Source organism: Rhipicephalus sanguineus, chromosome 5 (assembly GCF_013339695.2).
Source record: "Rhipicephalus sanguineus isolate Rsan-2018 chromosome 5, BIME_Rsan_1.4, whole genome shotgun sequence".
In the NCBI taxonomy this organism is placed as follows: Eukaryota; Metazoa; Arthropoda; class Arachnida; order Ixodida; family Ixodidae; genus Rhipicephalus; species Rhipicephalus sanguineus.
In genome coordinates this window covers 12,833,261-12,854,462 of record NC_051180.1, presented here as the reverse complement: position 1 = coordinate 12,854,462, position 21,202 = coordinate 12,833,261, and the positions used below count along the sequence as shown (strand labels likewise).

General features: G+C 46.6%; 1 protein-coding gene across 2 annotated transcripts in view; it reads right to left on the bottom strand.

The window, feature by feature from the left end:
* Positions 1-21,202, bottom strand: part of LOC119393236 (galactosylceramide sulfotransferase) — a 129,184-nt gene that overhangs the window by 7,443 nt on the left and 100,539 nt on the right. Inside the window, exons 3-5 of one of the 2 annotated variants that reach the window (XM_037660148.2) lie at positions 3,378-3,454; positions 968-1,168; positions 161-596 (exon numbers count right to left, since the gene is read on the bottom strand). In XM_037660148.2, the coding sequence (XP_037516076.1) occupies positions 161-596; positions 968-1,168; positions 3,378-3,454 (714 nt within the window). Of the gene's footprint in view, positions 1-160; positions 597-967; positions 1,169-3,326; positions 3,455-21,202 lie in introns of both variants that reach the window. The other variant, XM_037660147.2, reaches the window with a different exon arrangement.

The following is a 21,202-nucleotide window of genomic DNA, read 5'->3' as shown; positions in this document are numbered from 1 at the left end:
AAATAATAAACATATAAAACAAAATAAGTGTAATAAGTGCTTGGACACGTAATCAACGTTTGCCAGTGTATGTATGAACTATAGTGGCTAGAGATACATAGGAAACGAATTATATAGGATAACATACCCGAAGACCGCACTAAGAAATTGAAGGTCGTACCTGGGTGTCCCAGCACAGCAGGTCTCGGAGCAGAATGAGCGACTCGTCGAACAGTTCTGCGATGAGGACCAGGTGGAAGCTGTCCTCGATGTGCTGAATGAAGGCGTCCACCTCGGAGTCGTTGGTGTGACCAGAGGTGTCCATGCCGAGGTCGAAGAGCATCTGGTTGCGGCCGAAGCGGGCAGCGAAGCGGTGCGTGTCGAGCCAACGCTGCTTGGTGTCGCTCTTGAGGAAGGCTTCCAGGGAGACACCCGTGTGGTTCTCCAGGTGGTAATACAGATACAGAGATTCAAACAGGCGCGCCGGGTCGCGCAATATGGTGATGAACACCGTGTCCGGGGGCATCAGGCGCCGAAGGTCGTCGCTGCCGAAGCGCACGTGGTGGCAGAAGATGTTGAATCCCCACGGAGGGATCATGTCCGCTGGGATCATGGACCTGCGATCGAATTATGCACCACGTGCTATGGCCAGGCAAAGGCACCTAACAGCAGGCCTGAAACTACGTGCATGAACCAAACAAGCCATTCCAACAAACAAGTAGGCCAAGGAAAGCATAGGGCACATTAATTGTTGTCCCTAAGTGTAGTGTAGTAATGAGGGCGTAAATTCAAAGCAATGACAGTGGACGGAAAAGCGCCCCCCCCCCTTCCACCTTTGCGGACGCCTATGGGGAAAAAAGGAAACATGAAAATAAGTCCAACCTGTCACAGGGATCAGAAAACTACCTGTAGGTTTCAAAACAGCACTGCGTAGAACAACGAAGTCCTATACAGGCACGTGCAGTGCTTCCGCTGAACCAGCACTCACAGAGAGAAGGGCTTTGGGTGGCCGAAGTAGTTTCCTTCTCGAGGCAGGGCGAACGAGAGGTTGCGCCGGTCGCCGAAGCGCATCAGCACGTTCTGCACCGTGGAGCCGGCACACTTGTGAGTCTTCAGCAGGAACACATTCAGTGCGGGACGGCAGCAACCGCGGCACTCGTTCGAGAAGCGCGTTCGGTTGGTCAGGAATCTGCGAGGAGGCCGAGACGAGCACACACGTTCGGAAATGCTCCGTAGCGAAGTCCTTGACTATTTCTCATGGTCCCGTTAGCGCTATCATAGACACTGCTCTAACAGATGCATTGAATAATCTGGATGCTTGTTTGTTCTTTAACCTTAAAGTGTGCACAGAAAACAGACACTGTGGTTTTTATTCCAATGAGGCTAAGATGTATAGTTGGAACTGCTGAAATCAGGTTGTAGGAAACTAACGTGAATATAAAACGCCACCTGAGGAACCAGGCACCCAATGCGTTTTAGTTACGGTGGTTTCTAGCAATATGCTGCAGCAACAAGGGCGAACACCTCCCATTTTCTAGAATCGGATGCTTATAATATTTCAATCCAGTTATATAATCAATACAAGGTGTTTTCGTAAACGGGCACCAATGGCAGATATCTCATTATACAGGGAGACAAGTTCTGCTTGAACGCTGTTTGTCCTGGGTCGGTTTACGGAGGTCGCAGCGGCACACTAACACAGAAATTTCTGTAGCTGAATACTCCATACATTGAGCCAGGACGAAAAACATTGACATCCACACACGTGCTCATTATCTATTACAATGTTGTTCCCGTTCAGGCACAAACGAACAGACTGTATACTGCCTCGCACAATACACGCTCTGTCGAACAGAATTCATTTTTATTGAACGGTGCTCAGCAAGAACACTGTTTGGGCAAGCATGCTCATTTTTGGTATAGATGGCTTACACGCCCTACGTTTCGCGCCAATTTAAAAAAGGAGCGTAGATTGTGCGAGGCCTTCACATGATTCGCTTCATTCCCAAAGGTAGTCTTGCACATGCAGTCTTTGCCATGCATTGTCCCATATACACAGCATGCAACACAGAGCCCGGGACACGACATTCTGCAGCCGACAGCTGCAGGCGAGACCCTTCCCACACATGGGATTCGATTTCGTTGACGAATAAGCTCCGCCTATTACTGGAACACAAAGCGTTCGTTTCTCACAATAAATATTTCATAAATGCATTAAGTTCGAAGTGTTTCTCGCGATGCGGTCTGCTTTTGAGGCAGCTGATTAACGAACGTTGTCTAATGCCTGTCTATAACTAAACAAAATTTTGTTGCTTTGTAGCCGCAAGGCAAGCGGCTGTTCGCCTTCCGCGCGGGAACAGTACGTTTCCTAATTGTTTAGTCTAATGGTCAGGTGACAGTGAGGACGTAATTTGCGCACGTAGTAAATTCAAGCAACAAATCAGGACAGATTAACGTATTTCACGTGAGAAAATTTCTCAACATTTATTACATGCGAAAAAAAAAAAGGGAATATTACCGTCGCGACGTGTACTTATCGCGAATATTTCCATTAGCTGCTCCTGCGCAGTAACAGTCACGCCAGTGACACTGTTGCTTTCGAGAAAGCCTAAAGTATTCTTACGAGACATTTTTCAGTATATAAATTTTGAAAAAGCTGCAAGATTAACTTTTCATTTAAGATGTTGCAAAATTAACTTTATTTTTATTACGAACATATACTTTTGTCCAGTCGCTAGGGCAATATGCGTTTTAATAAATGAAGAGCGTTTGAAAATTATACAGCATCATTGCCGCTTGTCGTTCACCTTTTCATTGTTATATGACATAGAAACACCTTGCTCATAAAGAAAGAGGGCAAGTGTGAAAACCATAGCTCGGATTTACCTGTTCTAGAACACGCCCTATGCAGAAATCCTCTAATCGTTGGCGATCGCTGAAACAGTTTCATTCAACTTTGTTGCAAATAAATGAAAGTCTAAATTTCACGGACTACGTGCAGCAAATCTATTTTTATTCACGCCATCGAAGGTTTTACAAGAATCGATTAACGTGGACGAATTTAAGAAAAATTAATAGCCTCTGTCATTTCGCATACACGAGAAAAAAAAAACCTTTTTTTTACTGTCCCTTCAACAGCGCACCTTACACTCCAACTAAATGCTATCCTTCAGTAATCCTGAAGCGTGCAGCCACCACGTCCTCACGTACTCCAGTTCGCGACGTCGGTAGATCGCCGACGTTCGAATGATCCAACGTGCGCACACTTAGGGGAGACGTGCCACAACAACACTGAATGCATGCTGTTCACAGCGGATAGGACACACGGGTCTCTGCATGGCACCGACCTCTTGTACCAGACCGCCCTGGTGGCAAGGCTGTACTGTTGGACGCCGTACATGTGCAGGGAGACGAGCATCAGCAGCAGGACCACGAACACGGCCCACTTGCGCAGGTCCCATTTCCGCAGGCTGTTCTGTATAGCACGGAGAAAGGCACGTCGCAGTCGATCAGTTTTCAATAAATGTCGCTGACTCCAGTACGTTCACGTCATTATCACCATCGCCACTATCACTTGAACTGTCGGCAAGCGAGGCCGCATCTCCTACTTATGACGCACCGCCCTGCTTTTGCTTGGGCGCCGCTGAGGGACGCAGGCACCCTGCCCGAAAACCGGTGAATTCGATTACATTCAATGCTTACGCAGGAGAAGTGAAATTCTTTATTGTGAATCACTTAAGTGAAGTTACCCCTCAACACTGATAGTGAGTTATAAGCAAGCGCTCAGTTACAAAACGTTCACCCACGCTGTACCAAACCAAGAAATGTTAAAGCGACACTAAAGAGAAACAATTAATTGGTTTAGATTGATAAAGTGTGCTTGGAGAATTGTTGTGTAGTTTATTTCATCACCATAGGTTTATTATTAGAGAAGAAAACCAAGTTCAAAGTTTCATTTTTAAATTTCGCGTCGAACTTTGTAATTCGTGACGTAAAAGACTTCAAAGAGCATTTAACGTATTTTGGCGCCACTGGCTCGACGAAATTTCCACAAACTCGTTATGTCAAGTCTCTGGCCCCCGCAGAGGACAATGTACTTCGATTTAACCGATTTGGAACTACGTAGGCCCAAGCAGGCGCCGTCAAAAATATGTGACGTCACGGCAAATGGTGCGGGAATTCCAAGGTGGCGTCGCCACCTGTATTTTCTTTTTGCGCGTTTTCTCGCTTATTAAGCGTCTTCGCGCAGAAAGCGTGGTGTTTTTGGTATCGTGGAAGACTACTTTACTAATGCGAGAAAAATCGTTTTGCTCTTTAGTGTCCCTTTAACGTAATCATCTTGTAGCGCCCATTCTAGCTCTGTACCATAGATTTGCGACGACTTGCATTCCCATCAAATTAGTGATGCAGAACAGAATAAGCAAACTATTACCTAAATTGACGTTAGTTTGAGGCATTCTTACAAAAAGAAGTTACGCAGGGTGTTTCTGCATGGCTGTCTATCATTGTGATAACAGTCAAACACCTCTAGACTGCACATTACTACCGAACAGTAGACCGACAATCGTGTCGTTTATCAATGCGCCCGGCGCTATGACCAGCGGCTGTGACGCTGCTCTGCTAAGCAATAGGTCACGCAACAACAGAGGGCGAAAAAAATTTAAATAAATAAATAAATAAATAAATAAATAAATAAATAAATAAATAAATAAATAAATAAATAAATAAATAAATAAATAAAATGAAAACAAGACGCTCGGTTTATATTTCACTGAACGTGATGAAGCTCAAGATCGTAAAAATTAATCCAGAGTCCCCCCCATAAGGCATGCCTCTTAATCAACAATCACAGTTTCGGCACGTCAAACTCAATTTCATTTTTGTTTATCAGCGCGCACAGTTGCACTGGCTTTGAAAAGTTGTCCTTTTAATAGGCAAGCTAGGAAAGGAGCCCGACTTCTTCCATAAGACTTTCCGCAGCAAAGTATGCGGGACGAATATACAGGAGAAGGCATACGAGGTGTAGCGTATTTTCCCGAGATGGGGCCAAGAACTCAACGAGACGGTGTGTGTGCGACCGAGGCCTCGAGCAGCCCTAATCAAATCAGCTCGAATGCAGGAGAGACCGACGCCCTACTCCGTCTTGCCATGCCCGTGCAGCGCAGTCAACACTAGCGGAAGCCTAATTGCGCATCAGAATTCGATTTCGGGCTCAGATTCTTGTCACACTAGGGTCAGGTTGATTCAGCGCAGGAAAGTTCTCCTTACGTTCTCCTAACACCTCATTCAATTACATACATTACAGTACTGTGCAATCAGTACATCCTCGCTATTCTACTCGCGGCTACAGCAATCCGAGAGAAAGGGTCGGGGGGTAACGGCTAATATTTCGCGCCGTTAATAGAGGTGAAATGTTAAACAAGTCGCGCGAACAAATCGCTTCATATCTGCCGTAAATGCGACTCATTTGGAGAACTTCTAGAAGGCAAAACTCGATAAGTTATTGTCAGCGGTGACAACGCAATATAACACATATAGCGTTTTCGGGAATTTTTCGAGTAGGGCACTCCACCAGGGTGCAGCTTGGGCTTCCCGTGTGACTCGTGCGCACGCACTCACAGATGCTTTCCGCAAACGAATAAGGCGAGCGCGGATTCACGCACTGCGGACGTGCGCTTTTCTCGGTGAGGATTACGATGCCCGCAGATTCCGAACCACTGCACGGAAATGGTGGTAAGGCGTCTCCTTTGCGAAAACGCAGCCTCCTCTGCCCACTCCTACCGCCTGGGATCAAGAGCGTGCAGAAGGAGTGCCGGGCAAAATGCGATTTCGTTTCGCTCGCTGTGTCCTCATGCAACGACCGCAAGGAGTGTGTGCTTCGCGCAGATGGCCTAAAGCACGCTAGCCTTGAGAGCGCGCGCCATCAGAATGTGCACGCATTATTCTCTTCGTACGCAGTTGTTACGAGATAGAACGAATACGTCCCGCATGTGGATAGCGTGAGTGCCAAAAGCAGGTAGGCGCAGGCAGCTGAAGCAGCGGCAGCAAAGTTTCTCGGCGTGTCTTCATTGGAATTCAAGCATGAATGCAGGAAACATTGGACAGGTTTAGCGGTAGCTCCACATACACTCCATCATGTATTTAAAAAAAAACCGCATCCATAACTTACACAGTTTTTCAGCATCATAAGTATAAAGTTTGTTAAACCGTTTAGAAGCTTTTGCTCGAATATATTCGATTCCTCCGGAGAACCGAGGTCACGAACGGTGTTTGATGCGAGGTACGGCGCGATGTTTGACGTGAGTACGGCGAAGGAAATTATGCAGAGCTCGTCCTGTGCTTTTCTGTCTCCAAGTCTTCGTCTTTCAGCGCTGCATCAACGGTTTCAACATTACTCAATTGAAGTTAAACAGCCTTCCTATGCGTCCAATAACTAGCAAAAAATGTGTCGTCATGCCAATGCATTCGGATGTTAGCGCGTGAGAAGTTTGGTTACATGGCACAGCCGCGACAGCACGCAACTCTGCTTATACTGCATCAGTGATGCGCAGTTCAGAGATGTGCGTAGGTGGTGTGGCTGGAGAATTTTGATTCCATTTAATTGTGCTCTTTTTACATAGCATTACCTTGCACAATTACGCACTCGCTTCAATGTTGCCGGCATCAAGGGGTCCACAGCGAGGATCCGATGCGCCGTTTTTATTATCTCGACAATGCCATTCTATCTGAAACGGCAAGCGTGCTTCACTGCAGTAGTAGGCTATGTGAGGAAAAGCCACCACTTGCGTTTTAAAAACGAAAGCAATGAACTGTGAAATTCGGGGATACATTAAAGGGGCCCTGCAACACCTTTCTTAGTTATATTGGAATAGTCTCATTATTGACGTATGACTCTTCACGAGCCATATGCCGCAAAAATTTTTTCGAATCCGTCAAGTCTAAGTGGTGTTACCAAATTATAGAGATCACGTTCCGCAGCTTTCTCCCTCAACTCAACGCTGCGAGCGCGCGGAGAGCTAGGCAGCGAGTCGAGGGACTGAGCGCAGACGAGCGAGGCTCCGCCCAAGAGCGCCGGCGGAAATCTTTTCTTCATTTTTTTCTCTCTGACGTCTGGGCGCAACCACGTGGTCTGTGCCGCCACTTCCGGTCGGCTTGCGTCGTTCTCGTCGAGCGCAGTCGATCGCACTGTGTATCGCGCGTGCTTGAAAACTGCGCGTCGGTTTGGTAATGTTGGGTGTGCACCTCGAACGCCGTAGTGTTTTCATCGCTTTGCCAACCATGGAAGCAAACCTGCGCGCTCGTTTGGCACGAATGACAGCTGAGATCGGTTTCGGCCCATACTCCGATACACCGCCTCGTAAGACGGCACTGGCAGACGACCCCGAAGCGCCGCCATTACCGGACGCCAGCATTGTTACCGGAGACATGCTGCACGGCTGCCTCGGTCGGTCGTGAGAACGTGCCGACGATGCAGTTCCCAGCTTACGAGGCAACACTCGAACGGCTGCCACTCTCAACGGCAACCGGCGATGGTCAAAAGCACAGAAATATTCACGTTTTCGGCACTGCGCATGGCGAAGAAAACGGAACCACGCAACTACGAGCAGACGAGCTGTCGGTGAGACCGGAAGTGCTAATATTAATGTTTGTTCGGTGTTTTTAACGCGATAACAGAATATAAACATACATATTATCTACTTATTGAACTCAAAATTAACAACGAAAGTAATAATGAGGGTGTTATTGTGTTTATAACATCAGCCAATGGTGGAACTGCCGACAATCGCGTCATATTTTGCGGACTAATACATCATTTGTCGAGAGAAGAGGGAGCGATTTTCAGCTGACTTTGAGAATTTATTGTAAATTCCAGGCCGTGCGCATCGCTCTAATATTTGGCTCGCGTATTCTCGGGAGCCTCGACTACCGATCGGCAGCGCTTTTTGAGCATGCTCGAAAAGTGTTGCAGGGCCCCTTTAAGTGCGTGCTTAGCCATTTAAACGATCCTAAGAAATATTGTAGCGCAGTTAAAAAGCCTTAACGATAAATCTTGTATCGCTTACGCACATTATACCAGTAAGCACGTGAGAGAAGGCGCGAGGGTTCTGAGGTGGGCTAGTTTGTTCATGAACATTGTGGCAGAAATGCGCAAAAAACAAAAACAAAAAAAGGAACGGGACAGTGAACACACAGAACACAGCGCTCACTATCAACTGGTTTAATAATCAGTCGACAGTTGGCGCTGTGTCCTGTGTGGTCACTGTACCGTTTTTTACGCTGTTCTGCCACGAAAAAAGGCAGTTACTATTGATCACGGCTTTGTGTGAATATATATATATATATATCGCCGAACGCGAGAAAATATGTCAATTACATTTTAATATGTTTGTTTATGCGCCTATTTAGGCGAGTAAAGCCTTCTACGCAGGACGGTTCGAAAGGAACGTGGTCGTTCGCCCAACACGCCGGTCGCTACAGGGGCCCCGCAGATACACGGACTCCGTACAGGCAGTCCAGTTCAGACGAGTATGGACGGGCCACGAAGTGGAGGAAGCTTTGCTGTCCCGCAGTGTGTGTGTGTGTCACGCCGCTGTGAGCAGCAAGCCGTCCGTTGACAATCAATAGGTCGTCGCGCATCGGGGCGGACGAAACGCACGCAGAGTAGCTTGGGTCGCCGCTGCTTATGCACGTCACCGGTGGTGTGACGCGGTTTGGCAGAACGTAATAAAAGCCTCCATAAGGAACGTCAAGATAGGAACTTCTAGCTTATGGCTGAATACTAAAGGCGACACGCCCGTTTACCGGTTTTTTTTTTTTTTTAATGCCTGATGCATTACATAAGACTCGACATAAGCGAAAACGCGGGGAAAGCATGCATGAGCAGCTCCTTTGCGATAGCAGCCAAAAAAAAAAAAAAAGAGAGAAATATACAGAAAGAATAAAAGAAAAAGATAAAACAACAAAATAAACAAACATTCGCAGGAATCAAACTTGCGACCTCTAAAACAGGCGCCCAATGACAATCATAAACTCAGGCGTCGATGTGATTGATGGAACACCTTCAAGCGTGCAAGCTACCGTTTTGAGACGCTGGACGCGTCGAGTGTGCGTCTCACAATTCCAGTCGCGAGCTGAAAGGATCATTATATTGCGTCAGTGTAGTACTACGCCCACTCCTTTATAGTTACAATCAATGTTCTTATGTTGTCCCCTGCATGAGTAGGCGCTTACTTGTGCCTTCATTGAAGCCCAAACTTCCTCTCAACAAATGTCGATGTCCTCATTACTTTTCGTACTTTCTCTATGTCGCGTTTGTCCTGTGTATTCCCGTTTTATTTTTAATTTTCCATTATATAAATATACCTTTGCCAATATTTGTACATATTACATTTAATTTTATTGCAATATTTAATCGAAACCTTTTTTCTAGACTTGTGATAACATCCCTCTGCGCACATAATTTATTGACAGAAGAATTTTATCACTACACGATCGTCAAAGAAGAAATAACTTGCAAAAGTGCTTCTTTCCTTTCTTTTTATCTTCTCCCATTCGCGTTGCGCCGAAGTAGTAGTTGATACCACGAGATAAACTTCAGCCAGAGAGAACCCAGCCAAAGAGCGCACTACAAGGAAAACGCGAAAGGTGAAACCATACCGCGGGAGAGAAAAGAAACAGCAACGCGCCCGTTCTCATTAGAACGTGAAGGCAACAGCAAGCGGGGAGCAGTGCTTACGCAGCCGGGCGGGCCGCACTTGGCCTGTGCATGTTGTTCGGCAGCGGAAATTGGCGTCGTTCTACCGCGAACGCCTGTCGCCCCCCCTCCCCCCCCCTCCCCCCCCAAACCCTGGCAGCGCAATTCATTTGGTCGACGTAACTACGTGCCGGAGAGAAAGCGGCGCTCGCATGCGGGAATGGGTGGGTGGAAAGAACGGCGCCATTTGCACGAAGCACCGCCTCCGAATCCTTGTATATACCACAGCGCACCCGTGCACAATCGCCAACGCCTTATTTGGCTGCGTAATGGCCGATTCGCACGCATCTGATGTGTACCAATGAGAGAGCAGAACATACGCGGAGTAAGGGTTTCTTTTTTTTTATTGAAATAGAAAATAAATGAAGGAGTTGTCACCATTGCTTGGTGACGGCTACCCCTTTCCACATAGTTGTTAACAAAATATATATATATATATATATATATATATATATATATATATATATATATATATATATATATATATATATATATATATATATATATATATAGTCGTATAAGTTCAAGAACTCAGTAGCCATCGCAAATATTAGTGTCTTCAAAATAACGCTGGAGCACTTTCATTGCTTTACGGTTTATCCCAGTCGGCCATGGGCCTAGTATTTTCGCTAAGGAAAACGTTCGCTCAGAGTCCAGCGTGTGAAGTCCTTGTTCGAGTCGCTGTCTATGCGTGTCGTACTTCGGACAGTCGAGCAACAGATGATGCACATCCTCGTCGTCGTTTTCATTTTATTTCGTACAGCTGCCAGCGTAAAAAAACGACGACTTGATGTTTCGTTGAATGCCTCCTTATGCATGAATTCGTTTGCTAGTATTTCAGCGGCCGACGTGCATGTGGAATGTGAAGGCGAGCAGTCAAGTATATTCTTGGTGCGTAACGAATAAAAAGAAATGTTGGAAAAATAATTCATGCTGCACTAGAGATACCAATACGTTACATCTGATTTTAGAAAACAAAAAGGTATTAATTGGCGACATAAAAATGACATCAGTCCTTTACTGGGAAACACATCTGTGTGCAAGGTCAATGCAAGCTGACCTTAACAGCGCAAAACTTGGCGCGTTTGTTTGTGAGGTACTGCATGTCCGCTAAAAAAAAATAAAATCAGCAGTTGTTCCGTGTACGAGTGCATCCGATGGGCAAAGCTCCTTAGAAATGTGACGCACACAACTATGTACGTTTTGAAACTGTTTATTTGCGTCGCGCGCCTTGTTTTTTTTGCGCAACGCGTGCCGAACGCCGCGCGCTCATTGTCTTTTTGCGCCGGCGCCGGGTGGAGAGAGCGTCTGCTACTACCTTCGACAAAGCGCCCGTAGTGCGCTAGAATGATGGTTGTCATTTCACAATCCACGGTAAAGGTGGTGAAAGTGAAGACGACCATTATAACCATGTTGTGCACAGAGCTTACGTCTTTTTACCTCGAATTTCTGGTGAGCCAGAAACAAACCGTTCAAGGCCTAGACATTTCCTCTTAAATCACCGGCCACTGAAACCCAAAGCGATGCTTAAGAGAAGGGAGCTTCGACGGCGGGGTGCGGGCCTAAGGAGCTTCGCTCCTAAAAAAAAAAAAAAAATCTTTGCTAGTCATCACTGGAGCCTCAGCTGACAACGATCATCGATTACCAGCCGCCACGTCAAGCCTGATATACAGGTAGTCTGATCGCGGCACGCCCCGCGTTGCCCACACCGTCTACATAGCGACAGCTGCCGATGCCAACACTAGAACCAGAACGGCACAGAAACACACAACACAGTAACGGGGCGCACTCTCAGACATAGGCAAACATGACGATCTGAACAGGATGCGGTTAGTGATTAGAGGCCCGAGAATTTCATGGGAAATTACGTTATATAATTACGTTCCTAAAATCCCGTAACAACCATACAACGTTTCTTACTAAAGTTTCTAGGAAGAGCTGTGACGCTGAGATCGTTCGGCTACAACGGGAATGGACTAGTACATTGATTTTTTCCCGTTGTAGCCGAACGATCTCAGCGTCACAGCTCTTCCTAGAAACTTTAGTAAGAAACGTTGTTCGTTCGGCTACAACGGGAATGGGTTAGTACATTGATTTTTTCAGCGGCGAAGTCATCACGCAGTCAAAATGGGAAGATGCTACTACCAGCTCCGGACTCGAAGCACAACTATGGGCAGTCCAACGGGCCCGCGACGCGGCAGAGAGATTTAGTCTTTCTGTTCCGACGTGGGAGCGGCCCGCAACGTGCTAGGGCGCGTTCCGAGGGACCTAAATAAAGTTTATTCATCCATCATCATCCATTGATTTTTTCATAATTAAGTCAGAAGGACCAAGTGTAGACAAATAGATTTCTCCCATGCTGGGTGGAACGCCATGCTTGCGGCCCCCTTAGACACTACAGCGCCCGAAGTTCCTATAGTAAGGAAGGACAACAGAGAGAGAGAGAGAGAGAGAGAGTAAAGGCAGGGATGTTTAACCAGTTTAGAATAACCGGTCTACACCGCGGAAAGGGACGGGGGACTTAGAAGAGTAAAGAAATAGAGTAAGTTTTGTAGGAAGCTCTAGGATGCCAAGCAGACCAAGTCGGAACTCGCCATATTAACGGTATACTGTAGTCGTGCTAGTAATTTATATTTAATCTACAGCCCGAAAACTACAAAGTCAAAAAAGAAAGAAAAGAAAATACTACAGACAAGCGTCGATCTGTCAAGAGAGGACCTTTAAATTGAAAGAAATGGCGAAGGCACACTACATCGAGAGTGCAGGTGACATGTGTCGCGAGGCCAAGGAGGTGAGGCTCCTTTATCTGCCTTGCTCCTTGTAGCTTGGAAGTTGACAACATTGCCAGTTATATTTAGGAAATTATGACATGTTTAATTGTTGTCATGCGTACTTTCTGCGGGTATTTTGTGCACGTTCTTTCAATAAAGAATTACCTCTTGGTAGCTCACCACTTGTCCACTGTGCCTTCTTTTTTATCGTCCTTTAGTTATCGCGCCGTAGTTTCATGTCGCAGCTCTCCCGAACAACAAAAGGCACGTTATATGCATTCCGGGCAGCCCCGGCGATCGCGTGTATAGGGAAGCGAATGGTTGCAAGAGAAGCGACGCGTGGCGGCTGATACCGATAACGCCGTAACCACGAGAGGACGCAGCGAAACAGCAGCGTTGCGGCAGGGGCCGATGCATGCGAGGAGCTGCTGCTCGATATAAAGCCGGCCCCAGCAGCCACACTGCGGCCATAAACTCGCACCCCCGTCGTGCGGTAATTTGCCTCCGCCTCGCGGCCGTTGCCTCGCGGAAACAGCGGGAAATGAAGACAGCGCCGGAAACGACTTTACACAGCGGTGAACCACCGAGCCGGGGATTTAGTGCGGCCGCCGAGTCGTAACATTAGACGAGAGCGTGGATGATGAAAAGAGAGAGAGAAAAAAGTTATGCACATTCGGATACTCTGTGTTGTGGCAATATTAATTAATAGTAACAAACGTGTTAGTACATCATAGAAGCGAGAGCGACAAATAATAAACAAAGAAAAGCAGTCTGTATTATTTACACACACACACAAACACACACACACACACACACACACACACACACACACACACACACACACACACACACACACACACACACACACACACACACACACAAGAATACATGTGCAGAAGGCATGATGCATACAAAAACTCACAAAGCCCCTTATGTATTTGCATAAGACAACTCGAAGGCGAAAGCCACCCGTAGTGTATCTTATTGCGGTCTTTATCACGCGAAAGCCGTAAGGACGACGTGAACGCGCAGCTCGCGCGTATCGAGCCACGAGGCGCGCGGGTGGTCATGTCACTTTTTGTAACAAACGCCAACTTTTTGCCAAGGGGCCCTTCTCATCAGCCGTTTAGAAGGCCTTCGCCTTAATAAAACCGCAGACATACGCAACTACATGGGAATGCAACACATCAATGCATCATTAACGCGGTCCGCAATTATTTTCTTATCTTTAAGAATATTTTCAATGGAACTAGCATTTGTGAAATGTTTTTTTAAAAAAATCACGCTGAAATAAGCGCCGACGAAGGCTTCAGAGGGTTTTGTCAATGTCACACGGTCAGTTTTGATCAGGATCGGGCCTGATCCGGACCGAATTTCTTGATTGTGATTGGCTCCATTACGCAAGCTGCAGAAGGGTGCCAGTCACTGTTCGGAAACGTGATCCCAATCGGGCTTAATCGCGACCAGCAGTGCTCCGTGTGACACCGGTACTACTTTTGCATCTAATGAAGCATACAAAGGTATAGTGAAAATGTTAAATCACTATAGGACACCATTTACAGAAAATATGCACTTCCTCCGTATACCGATCTTCGCGTCTCTCCCCACGAATAACTGCCCTGACTTATAATGTGCTACCCCAACCTCGTCCCAAAATTTTCACAACTTATGATTTGAATTAGATCTCATAAAATACACTACGCGAACGAAGCACATGCTTTCGGAGTAAACGTAAACAGGCCTCTCCAAATGCCTTCCACTAAAACACCTACAGAACTAACAGATGGCTCTCACTACCGACATGTCAACATTGCAAACGCGCGTTGCGGCGTAAGCCCCCAAACCGCGGTCAAAGATAAACCACCCATTCACAAGGAAGTTCTATAACGACAGCCGCTAGCTCTTCACTCCCTCGATCGAGCGAGAGGGTGCAAGAACACCGGCCACTCACGATTAATCCCTGACTAGACAAAAGCTTACGAGAGATAACCTGGAAAGGAGGTGGCATACACCTCCCGTCTCGCCTTCTATACTGCCCCCATCATGACGCATTGAGACGCCGTTTTAAATCGGAAGTAATGCAATTTGACCGCAGACCGTTCAGTACAAAGAAACCTCTGGCCGGTGGCCAATGAGAGCCTAACAGACGTACACTTTAAAACCCTTAAAACGCTGTATTGAAGACAGCGGCATTGCTTGCAATTATTAAGCCATTTATGTTCCTATTACATGAAGGTCACTTATCATATCTATGTCCTGGTGTTTACGATGCGTTGACTGTTATGTTGCCCATTTGTGCGGATTCATCCCCATGACGACCACAGACATTATTAACAGCATTTGGGACATTCCATTTTACGTTATTACGGCGTTGTTTGATCTGTGTGTTCGTGTTTTTTTAGTGTGTTGGTGTTTTTTTTTTCATGTCCTACTGTTTGTAGGTTTATTTGTGTTGTATGCTCGATCCATTCAAGAGCTAACGAGTAGCCGGCGCCTTATTTGTGCGCCAACATCTCCTTTACACTATATCAATAAAAAAAGAAGAGACAGGAAGTTGTTGCGTGGCAACCCTGGTCACCGTTTCTTTTATACATCAGTTTCATCCAAGGAAGGAGCTTCGACGAAGACGCCTAAAGAAGAGGCAACAGCACCGATCGGCACGCGTGGCCATTGGCGGGGACGTCGATTCGGAGAAGGCTGAGACGCACGCGCAAATTGAATTAGCGAGAGAACGGGCGCGACCAGAACTCCTTCCCGTATTTTTTCTTTCGCTTGCGAAGTGACTCCTGGCGACTATGATGGAGGCCGCTCCTCTTCCAGAGTCTGAGTACAGGGACAGCCGAGAGACAGCAAAGTGAACAAATGGGCGGACACCGCGACTGTCGGCAGAAATTTTATGTTTGCATTGGATCGCCAGCCAGTGATAAGCGCGATGTAAATACCGCGAAACTGCCTAGAACGCTAATTTTAAACTAGTTTCTGTCTATATAAAAAAAAAAAAAGCCCAGCTTGGCTCGCCTTTCATTCGAGATAACGGGGGAAAAATAAACAACGCGAACTTTCTTGCGTAGTAGCACGGAGCAATGGAAGTGAAGTTGAGAAATTATAGGTGCCGGTTGTTAGAAACACTGAAACGTTGGCACGCCGTATGATGGCATAGCGTCTACACGTCCTTTCATCGAACTAATTCATCATCCCGCGCATGTTCAGCTGCGCACGGCAAGATAACGCTTCGATAGACAGCCTAGTTAGTGTTCATCTGCCATGAAAAAAGGAACGCCCAACATATAATTCATAGTCATACAATAACTTTTGTCTTCAGAGTACGTCAGGTACTCTTTGGTAATATCAGCCGGTTGACGCACGCGAAGAGACGGGAATTTATTATACCTTGCGGACAAAGCGCTGCTGTATATATCAGAGGACACGGACTGCGAATAAATACGAGTCACCCTGGAGAGATAACCCAAGAGAGTTAATCTCAAAGGAGAACCGGCTGAGACTTGACCAAGTCGCCAAACAGTCAACGAAATGCGACATCTCGATTAAGCGTTTTTTTTTTCTTTTTTTTTTTTCCAGGTGACGCAGGGACTCGGTTGTGGGTCGCCACGAGTACGGCAGCGAAGTGTGAAAACACCGTTCCGAATTGCGGTGCGTGTGCACGCGAAGGTTTAACCTCGCGTGTTACGCACGCCAACCAACAGATCGACGTGCAGTCAATAGTCTGCGTGCGCTGTTTTTATTATCGCACGAACGGCGCGTTGACTGTATTGATTGCGCGAAGGAGTAATAAACATATGTCTCGAAAAAAATCATTCGAAGGCAACCCACACGTTCGCCGGTTGGTTCGTGGGGTTTAACGTATTAAAACGACTCAGGCTATTAGAGACGCCGTAGTGTAGGGCTCCGAGTAATTTCGACCACCTGGAGTTCCTTAACGTGCACTGACATCATACGGTATATGGGACTCTAGCATTTCGCCTCCATCGAAATGCGAACGCCGCGGCCGGGATCAAACCCGCGTCTTTCTGAGCTTATAATAAATAACTGGTCAAATTTCAAGAGTGTATGATTATACTGCGAAATTTATTTTAAAAAAAATATATGGATCAACTTCACGCCGTGAAGGTGGTTGGACAGCGAAGCGACACCCAGAACGATTGCCCATTGCGACGTCGCTTGAATGGTCTTCCGCATTAGAATCGTACAAAAGTGAGATTGGCGTCTGACCTTCACCGGGAGCGATGGCCAAGAAGTGCGTATGATTTTGCAGACCGGTCGTGCGTGTTTCATCGTACACAACCGTCTGACTCGACGCGTTCATAGCCATGACGCATTGCTTTCGGTCATCCAAGTCGTCGACGTCCTTTAGCCTCTCGGCCTCCTCTTCGTATATCTCCCCTTCGTCCGGGAGACGTCCGAAAGTCTGTGGATTGAAGCGAATGTTGTAGAACTTGTAGAGCGGACTCTGGAGTAGAACGTCTACTAAATTTAGAATCTGCACCCTTGAAACGGAGCGTCCGAGCACGACACCGTTTTTTTTTTTTTGTCCACGCGTTTATTTCCCGCGCGCTTTTTTTTTTGCCCACGGAGACGAAAATGTTGAGGGTTAGAGGTATGCAGCTTGGCTGTGAAAAATAGGATTTGTGCGGCAGACGAATACTAGCGAGAATCTGCAAGATCTTGTGCTCAGGTCCATAGAATGGTTCGCGTTAATAGTGCAGCCTATGCACGGTAAAGGCACAATCACCTTGCACTTACGCACAAAGGCACTTTCGCATTTGCCGGACGATCTCGCTGTTTCTCCCTCTCCCTCCTAGCGCGCGCGTGTGTGTGCGTGTGCGCGTGTGTGTATGTTACGCATACACGCGCACGCGGGCAGCTTAGAAACGCATGCAATCACAATGTCAAAAGCTCAGTTTGAAGTTGCTGAGATGGGAAGTCACGTTTTTTGCGGTCGAACGGAAACGGGTGAACGGTGCCGGCAGTCGCGCTCCGTCGCACATTGGCGTTCATCGCACACACTCGAGCGACGAGTCCGGCCACCCGCCACTTCGGGAGCCGCACAAAGCGAGAATTTTCGTCGTCCCGTTCGTACAACAACCAAACTTTGCCAAGAAGTCGGTGCCCCCTTTTCTACGCGAGTACGCGATGTGTTCAAAAGGCCCCCCAACGCAGCTTTAGAAAGATGGCGGTCCTTCGCTTTCGATCGAACTTCTGGGCGCACTTCATTTTCACTTTTATTGTTGTCAGTGGCACAACCAAAAACGCAAGAAGCAATGAATTCAGCATTTTTCGAGCTGTTGGCGAATATCAACAAGACCAGTGCGCAGCGACAGCCAAGCGAGTCTCCGTGACCGCAAACTAAGTTTATTGAAGATTAACAGTACGCGACTACGCACAAGGTTGTCGTGTTGCTCAGGCGAAACGTGTCAACATGACACACCTAACTTGTTTTTCTTCTTTTCTTTTCTTTTTGTCCTCCAGCCTAGCGAGTGGCCTGTATACAGCTTCAAAGCGTATACCGCAGATCATCACAAACCACATATTTGCAGTTAATTTTCATATGTAACTAACATTACTGCTTAATAATAATTGTTGGGGTTTGACGCCCCGAAACTACGATATGATTATGAGGGACGCCGTAGTGGATGGCTCCGGAAATGTTGACCATCTGGTGTTCCTTAAAGTGCACCTATATCTAAGTACACGGGCCTCTAGAATTTCGCCTCCAGCGAAATGCGGCCGCCGAGGCCGGGATTCGATACCGCGACCTTCGGGTCAGCACTCGAGCACCATAACCACTGGACCACCGTGGCGGGTAACATTAATGCTTAAACAAGGACATACTGTGGTGTATTAGCGCCTACAAAGTCCCCGACAGTTTTCCAGAATTCCAGAGAAATGTTGCACGCAGTACCCGAATATATTACATATTCGGCGTTATCAGCTCTATTTACGCGAAACATTTTAAAACACTGTAAGATAGGCTGTCCCACACTACGCGTGCGTGGTCTGAGCGTAATTATCTGAACAGATTATGTGGACATGATTAGAAGACATCGAATAATGTGCTCGAGTGCCGAAAGTAAACCTCACGGCCAAACGAGCGCTGCGCATTTACGGGAAGCGAACCAATAATAATAATAATAATAATAATAATAATAATAATAATAATAATAATAATAATAATAATAATAATAATAATATCTGGAGTTTAACGGCCCAAAACCACGATATGATTATGAGGGACGCCGTATGTGGAGGGCTCCGGAAATTTCAACCACCTGGGGTTCTTTAACGTGCACCTAAATCTACATACACGGGCCTCAAACATTTTCGCCTCCATCGAAAAAGCAGCCGCAGCGGCCGGGATTCGATCCTGCGACCTTCGGGTCAGCAGTCGAGCGCCATAACCACTAGACTACCGTGGCGGGGCGGGAAGCGAACCAAAAAAAAGTGGACAGCTCGTCCTTAGAGATATCGGAGCGAGCATACAGCGAGTACAGACAGACATTAGTAAATGGGCTGATTCACCCCAGCGGTAAAGATGAACGCGAAACGCTCCATTACTGGTTATCAAGCCTCTGCGCTGCTTTGAGGCATTATAAACCAATCAATACGTCAGATAAACTCTGTATTCGAGAAAATTAAACTTGCTATCGCTAGAGACGGGAAGGCAAGTAGATTATCGCGACCGATCTTTTTGTGCGTTTCTTCAGCGCAAATTCTTTTCAGCAGTTATGCAAGACCAACTAGCCTGCAACAGGTTGCAACTAACCTGCAACCCAAAGGTTGCAGGTCCGGTCCCTGCCGGTGGCAAGTTGCTAATTCGCCCACTTTAATTTCTTCACATTTAAATCATAATTACAAGTACCGTCACCTATACTCTCCTTGGCCTCATTGTCCGTTGGTCTTCGTTGAGGTTGTGTCTGGCAAAGAAAAACGAGCCCTTAGATTCCCGTACCTTTTGTTCAGCCTTAATCATTTTAACCACAGTTGATTTACTTTTTAACGAAATAGTTAAACACTGCGATTTATGGAAAGCTGTAGCATTTTTATACGTCACCAAACCAATCAACGGAGAAACATCACGTCTGTTTTGACTTAAAAGTTGAATTAGCTGGTTGGTGAAGGGTCATTCTCAATTGCAGCACAAGCCAAACAACCACGCGTGGCACATGAAAAAAAAAAAATGATTGAGTTGTCGTTTGCCATGTGCGTGCGCGTGTGTGTGTGTGTGCGTGTGTGCGTGTATGTGTGCGTGTGCGCGTGTGTGTGTGTGTGGTTTGCGCCTGTGAAAGATAATCCCGCATTACGCATTGTATATCCGCGCAGCAATTAGTTGTCCTCGTACAAAAGCACCTGTGGAGATAAAAGGCCACGAACTGAACGTGGGAAACAAAAGCACAAAACAGACAGGCTGGGACTATGTCGCGGGCAGGGTTGCACGCTTAGATTACGGGCGCACAACGAATTAAAAACTGCCCCGGGGGACAAACGTGCCCCGCCCAGTGTCCGTTCGTACAGCGGCCCGCCACCTGTTGGTGAGTGAACGCCAGCGCCAGGGGCGTGGACCCACCTCGAGTACCCGAGGGTCCCAGGGGACTGCTTGTTATACGCAGAGTGAGCCATGCGTGCACGGACCGGCTGTGCGCATTTAGAGCGCTGCAAGAGATGGGGACAGATAAATAATATGCGGAGAGGTTAATCAGAAGATAAAATATCCCGCCCTGGCAAAATGGTAAGGAGAGACGGAGAGGTAAGAAAGAAAGTAAGAAATAAGGAGAGCGAGATGACTACATAAAAACAAGAACAAAAGAAACGCACTTAGAAAACGGGAGAGTCATCGAGGCTGTTTGTTCGTAGAAAATTCACCGGCGCCTTCGTGGCATTCTGACCGGCGTTCCGGCATTCCAAAACTGATTGCTCGGAAAGCGGTTGGTGGTGGAGGCGTGAAAACACTGACTGCTGTCAGCCATTCCGCCGCTCCAATCCAGAGGGGCAAAGAAAAGTCGCCGTTATGACAACCGCTGCGTTGCGCTGTATGGAGAGGGGCCTTTGAAGTCGAGAGACGACACACAGCATTAAGGTATTTTTCTTTTCGTATGCTCGATTGCCGATTTCCCCAAATTACGAAGAGCCCATGCAATCCACTGCTGTGCTCGAGCCACGTGGTCATGCACCATGGAATTCGAGTGAGGCCGGGACGGACTGAAAAGCCGCAGTCAAAGTAAAAAAGTAGCATCCGTGATGCCTTTCCGTTCGTCATGTATTTCACGTGGCGCCGTCGAGTGTGGACAGGCCTGCAATGGACTACAAGTTCCGATACTGCCCTCAGGTATCAAAAGTGTCTAACTAACTAACTAACTAACTAACTAACTAACTAACTAACTAACTAACTAACTAACTAACTAACTAACTAACTAACTAACTAACTAACTAACTAACTAACTAACTAACTAACTAACTAACTAACTAACTAACTAACTAACTAACTAACTAACTAACTAACTAACTAACTAACTAACTAACTAACTAACTAACTAACTAACTAACTAACTAACTAACTAACTAACTAACTAACTAACTAACTAACTATAACTAACTATAACTAACTAACCAACCAAATAACTAACTAACTAACTAAACTAAACAAACACTCAGAGACGTCAGACGCAACGCAAGCACAAATCAG